Here is a 6,641-nt window from a genome sequence, read left to right as displayed (position 1 = left end):
AAATAGTAATATTTGTTTTTAAATACCAATTTTCTCGAATCGTAAGTTACATTACACACACATATATATATATATATATATATCTTGACAAATGTTTGCTATAACTGTAATATTGATCTCCGTATCTTCCCTGTGGAAGATGGTGATTTTATTGTTCCATTTTTAAATGCAAAACCTGTCCTCCCAACAGTGTGTTTTACATTGTCGAAATGTATTGACGAAAGTATCTTCCGCGAACCTCTTCTTACAAATTTCCTTGCAGTTCCTGGTATGCAGATTTTAGTGAACCAATAACGAAACGCATAAATAAATATGAAATCGTTATTAAAACAAGATTCAAGAGGAATGAGAACGAGTTTGTAAATGTTCATTACTTTTAGAAATCGTTTTCATTTCTTTTTATTAAAAACGTACAACGATCTTTCGTCTTTCGTCTAAGATCTTCCATTCGCAAAGATAAATATTGACTTGCATATATTAGGAAGCGGTTAATGCAATTATATGTACGCTGGTTGTCGCACGTAGCACGCCGTTAGGATCACTGTGCCAAGGACTTGTATTCGTAGAGTTCAATTCCCACAGAAGTGCAAGTAACGGGCATTCGAGACGTCGAGTCGATGTCATTATCCTCCTGATAAATAACAGGTACAGCCGAACGTAACATTTCTTGCTTACTTGTAACTCAATAATGTGAGCTCAGCGTATTTTACGACCGAGTAAACAGTTTCGTTTTCTGCAGATTCTAGTTTCTAACGAAGACAAAACGATCCTAGTCGTGTGTGTTTCGCAAAAAGAAATATTATTGCGTCGAACTAATTTGAACAACTCTCAACAAACAACAGCTTCCAACATCTTTATCGTGTTTTCCTACCGTGCTTATTATATTTATCTTTGGAAATTATTTTCAAACTTTTAACAATCAGGATTTGTGTGTTCCATTCTGCTTCTTCAAAAAAAAAAAAAAAAAAACAAAAAGAAAAAAAAGGTAAGCAATTTTTAGTTTAGCGATCATCGTGTAAAACGATTAACTCTATGATACATAAACTTCTTATTCGGAATTGTGAATCAGATAAAGCTATGAAAATGAGATCCGATGAAGAAATCTCAATTCGTTCTGCTACTACCTTGCAATTGAATCTTTGCTATGTAAAGACAAGCACGATAATAATTCCAATGGAATGTAATTGTCTTTGAATTTTTTACTCAGAACATGGCGTATCGAATTATCATCGTTTTTTCAAATACGTTGTCGGTCTTTTTAATATAATCTGATACTCCTCAGGATCCTGATATTGTAATATAACGCAATACATATAAATCACGTTGAAAGAATTTAACGATGGCGACGCGCGGTATTAACCAAGATGAGAAATTTATTTATCGTGTCGTTCACGATGCACGCTAGATTGTAACTACAATACCATGAGATTGTGAGTTAAGATGTTTTCAAGCTACGATATAAAGGTTCGTTTGCATTTGACATTAAAGCCCACACGAACATATATCAAGCTTTTTTGAGCGCATTTTGTTTTCATCTTTATCGATAATCCGAAATATTTCATGAATTTATTCATAAAGTCTTATTAAGCGTCTGACGATGCTTGCAAAGTATTTACATAGAATATAAGTACGGTACTAAAAAGGTAGCGTGGATAAAAGTAGTAGAAAGCTTTCTTTACCTTTTTTTCCACTAGTCGGGTCACCGATTAAATAACCACAAATATCAACACTTTACCATTATCTGGTTGCGATGGCTGTCTCGATCACATTGAAATTACATAAATCTTCGTCGTTTATCGAACCGACGTTTACCGGAAAGTTTCGTCTCTCGAATGACGCATATACGGGAACGGACCAAGAGCGGATCTGCAAAATCGGTGTCAGCTTCATTTCGGGTACAAAGAAATAAACCATAATCATTTTATCTTCCGGTGCATTGTTCGGGTTGGCGGGAAGGAAAAAGGAGAGGATACCAGAATACTCGCGATAATTACGCAAGTGAGAGATTACGCAAGTTCTCCTGGTATTGGATTGAGACGGGAAAAGTCACGGATGACCGTGGTGCCGCGAGTACAGTGGCCGGTGAAATCGCGTTAAAAAGCCGCGCGCAGGTACGATCGAAGGACCGATCGTCTCTGCTCCTTTTTCTTTTTCTTTTTTTTTATTTCTACGGGGGTGTGGATCGTTCGCTGTTAGAAGTGCTCTAGAGCGAGACGTGGATATCCCGAAATAAACTTTCTCGGGTTATGTAAAGGCTGGCAACTGGCTTGTGTAGACTCGCCGGTATAAAGGTCGGCTGTGCCCCCAACAGTCCAAGAGTTGCTCACGAACTTCACGCCGGCAACCATCGGGAGAACATCGACGCTCTATATGTGACGTTGCCTTTTTATCTGACGCAGACTTATCTCCATCGTTCACACGCATCGTAACATCGCACTTTCTCGAGAGAGCGTTGTGCTGTTGCACAGGCACGTGTCCCGTCGCGTCATTTCGGCAACATGCGTTCTTTGGTAAGTATCTTCTTTCGCCTTGCGCCACTCTTGTCCTATCCTACGCCGTGTTCAACTTCCTCTTTCATTTACTGTTTCGTGATTCAAACCAGGGTTGAAGTCGTTCTTAAACCTCGCGCCTTTGTCTCCTTCGCGAATGGTGAATCCTGACAATTTGAGATCGAAATTTCAAAAGGTAATTAATATTTAACGCGACGAGGTCAGTGATATCGAATCATTTGTTTAAGTGTTTTATTAAGCGCCCAATTTTAAACGTGATATTCAACGTGAATCGAGCATGTCCTAAAATTGTTTTTACAATTCGTGACAATCGATAGAAATTTTCCTCGCTCCTTGAACGTCCAGTATGATTTACAGTATGATTTACGTGACATACAATTCTATTAGAAAACTTTGCACAGTTTTCAGGATTATTATTTAATTATTTCTTTTATTAATATAATGTACGTAACAATGTCTAGATCTTTCTACGAAATCTACGCGAATAGCGTTTTAAATACAGTCGTTAAACGTCGACCAATTTTCTTCGTTAGTTTTTGATAATTGGTGTAAGAAATTACAGAAAATATTGAAAAATGAGAATTTTATTGAGAAAATAAATAGAATTTTAGTAATATTAAAACCTACACGGAGAATATATAACGCTTTCTGATTCAAAATTGTACATATCAGGAGATAATATATAAATATTAAAATTTATATAGTTAATTTATGTTCCTTGTTGAAAAAGTGGTCGTACTTTCCTTTTTCTGTGCTACTTTCTCTATCATTTTCTACAAAAATTTATAGACATAAATATTTATTCAAATTACTCGATTAATTATAAAATTACTCGATGCTTTAACTTAAATTATGTATTATACGACGTAAGTGACGTAATGAATATAAATTTTGTATATTACCGCATCTTTCTTCTAACAAATTTTCTTCCAGTTTGCACGATGAAATCAATATGACTATAAGTACGCAACGGTGATTGATGAAATGTTCGAAAAACAATATTTGAGAAAGAAAATATTCGAAAGAAACTATAGATATTGATTGAATTAGGTTGAACAGTTTTTTGTGGATAACGACATTAGAGCCAGATTTCCTTCGTCCCTTTTACTGCTTACAATCGTAATGACTATTCTGACCTACCTACTAACACATTCGTCTTGCCCTGACCTTTCACGGGGAAAGGCATTTCAATGGATTTACAGGACAGACGTAACGAAGATTAAAGCATAGCTGTATCGACTTTTATTTCTTAACGTTCCATAGTTACGCTTTAGTTAGATCACTAAGAATCGGATATGAAGAACGACTGACAAAGACAAACGAATACGTACAAACAAAGGAAGATGTAAAAATGTAAACGAGAAAAAATAGAGTAGGAAGACAGTGAAGCGAGTGGCTCGGTTCTATTTAACATTACAGTATCATACGATATTTCAAACAAGAATCGATATATTAAGATTTTAAGTAAAAATTTTTGCCGATTAAAAATTTAACGATTTTTCAATACGTTTGACGCATATGGATAATACATACAACCATTGCGATCTTACCGAGCTTTCTTAGGCAATCGTTGTGTATAATGCAGCTTGCCTACATCAAACATCGATGCGTTCGTGCTAACGATAACTCTCTATAATTTTGCTATTGATTATCTACTTGAATAAACAGCTGCTATCAGAATAGCATTGGCATCCTGAAAGCGAACATTAAGAACGTCAAGCGTGTTTTTCGACTAACCGAACATTAGTAAAATGATTTGACGAGTGTGCGACGAAGAAAGAGAATTTTAATCAACTTTGTGAATTGATGTCAAAGTAAAAGGAGAAGCATCTTCCCGATAAACGGATTTAATGATTTGAATTTTGAAGAAACAGAGAATTTGCTAATAATTGATATTATAATTGGTACGATAATTAATTAGAAAGTAGTAATTCAATTGACAAAATTTGTTCTTTTCTACAAGTTTTAAAAGAAAAGCAGCATCGTTCTAAAAATGTATTTCAACCTCGTAATTTTGAATATTTTCTTATAAATATGTTTTACAATTTTGTCAATGGACATTGGGCAAATCGCTTTAAACGTGGCAAAATAGACAGCGTTTCTTTCGAGACAACGTCATTATCGTTAAGATCAGTCGATCTGAATCGTTTGCAGATATTTACTTGTTTGTTAAGTCTTCTTTTAACCGAATACTTCACGCGGGATATATCGATCGTATATATTATTGACCGACAGGTTAATGCGCGTTCCCATCTCTTTCCTTGCGATTGCCGGTTACCTTAGTGTGACGACGTTTAGGTCTTCTCTTATTTCTTCCTTTCTAACGAACCACGCAGCGTAGGATAACTAGCTCAAATAGGCCTCGAGTTTGGCTATATAGCTCTTTGCTTTATTAGCTTAGCTTTATTTTCTAAACTTTTATGATTTGTTTTCCATACTAAATTTTGACCCTTTGAATTTTTGGAATAATTTGCGCTTTCTGTGTCAATTCAAAGTCCATATGTAGCGTCAAATATTTATCTGTCTTCGTTTAGGGCACTCTGGTATGGTTTAGTCCTGTTTCTCACATTCGACCGTTTCTTAAGGCGATTCTAATTGTACCTTCGCTTTTCAGGTCTTCCTTACGCTTATCGCGGTGGCTCACTGCCAGGAATATTTCCGGCAACCGGAAAAGATCGTCAGCGAAAACCGGAACCTTGGTGACAATCGTGGCCACTATTCGTTCACTTACGAGACCGAAGGCGGTATTGTGCAAACAGAGACCGGAAGCCGAAAGTACGCCGGCACGCCGTCTGAAACTCAGCTGATTCAAGGATCCGTACAGTATAATGCTCCAGATGGTACTCCGATAGCAATTAGCTGGACCGCCGACGAATTTGGTACGCAAGTAGCAGGTACTCACGTGCCAACACCGCCACCAATACCGCCAGCCATACAGAGAGCTCTTGATTGGATCGCGAAACAACCCTCGACTCCGGAACCCGAGGAACTCGCCAAAGACTCGCCGAGTCAACAAAACGCCGTTCCAGCAGCCAACACTAATCGACTATATAAACCGTTAAGGACGAATCAGCGAAACTGATTGATCGTGATACGAACGTTAGAATAGATCGCATGTTAGTTTTTATAATGTACAAAATAAACTTCGTATTTTCGTAGAAAACTCGTTTGTCACGAATTAACTCGTTTCATCGACGATCGTTCATCTTCGATTCCAAAACGCTTCCAAACGCTTTTATTCGACAACTTTGTTTAACCATCGACGTATTACGGTCTCACGAATAAACATAGGAAATTACTACCGTGAAAATTGTCTGTATGTTTTCTAAAAATCTATTGTCGATTTTTCCATGTATTCGTCTTTTTCTTCGTACGTTAATGATTTTCCTAACGCCGTTTGATCGTTCTACTTTCCTTGTCGAACGATGTTTATTAGCTTCTGGAAAAAATTTCGCTTCTCTATTCGTATCGCAAACACGCACAGAATCGAACGCTTGCACGCTCCACAGAAGCGCTTTTACGCGTTACCTAGAAAATAATTTATCGACATAGAGCGCAAAGAGGCGATGGCTGCAATTGAATAAACACGTGCAACTTTATACTTAAACTCGCAACACGCGTTGCATAACTTGGACGGAATTTGAGGGAATCGCTATTTCTGTGATGCTTAGTCGCGCATATTTTGTAATTAAAAAGAGGGAATATCGACGAAAGTTTAGATTTTAATTTTTAATTTTCTCGCGAAACCTGCTTATCGATAGGAATATTTCTTAAAAGGTTTATAATACTTCTACGAGCTTTCGATCTTGAAAATCTGCTGATATTATTTAATCGTAAATCAGTATTATGTTCCTTACATTGTAAGATTTATAAGGCTTATAAAATAATTCGAATACGAAACATGTATCAGACTATCGATTAAACGAAATAATTTCATATAGAATTGGAAATTGTCATTTTAAGAAGATATTTTAGATACTTGATATTGCCCGTCCATGGTCCTTCTCGATGTGATTTTGCTTGTGAAGTTATTTAAGCGAAGGAAAGGAAGACGAAAAGGGAAATCGGGTCTCAAAAATCAATTAATTAAATTCAAGCATCTTGAAAATATCGTTAGTGTCACGGGAAGGG

General features: G+C 36.5%; 1 protein-coding gene across 1 annotated transcript; it reads left to right on the top strand.

Moving 5' to 3' along the window:
- The first annotated feature begins 1,014 nt into the window (after positions 1-1,014).
- On the top strand, positions 1,015-6,453 carry LOC132907734 (endocuticle structural glycoprotein SgAbd-4-like). Its single transcript, XM_060961090.1, has 2 exons — positions 1,015-2,510; positions 5,125-6,453. Exons 1-2 carry the CDS (start codon positions 2,499-2,501, stop codon positions 5,590-5,592), a joined length of 480 nt encoding a protein of 159 aa, XP_060817073.1. The 5' UTR covers positions 1,015-2,498; the 3' UTR covers positions 5,593-6,453.
- The last annotated feature ends 188 nt before the right edge of the window (positions 6,454-6,641 follow it).

The sequence above is a fragment of the Bombus pascuorum genome, chromosome 6 (assembly GCF_905332965.1).
Source record: "Bombus pascuorum chromosome 6, iyBomPasc1.1, whole genome shotgun sequence".
Classification (NCBI taxonomy): Eukaryota; Metazoa; Arthropoda; class Insecta; order Hymenoptera; family Apidae; genus Bombus; species Bombus pascuorum.
This window is presented reverse-complemented; position numbering and strand designations above follow the sequence as displayed.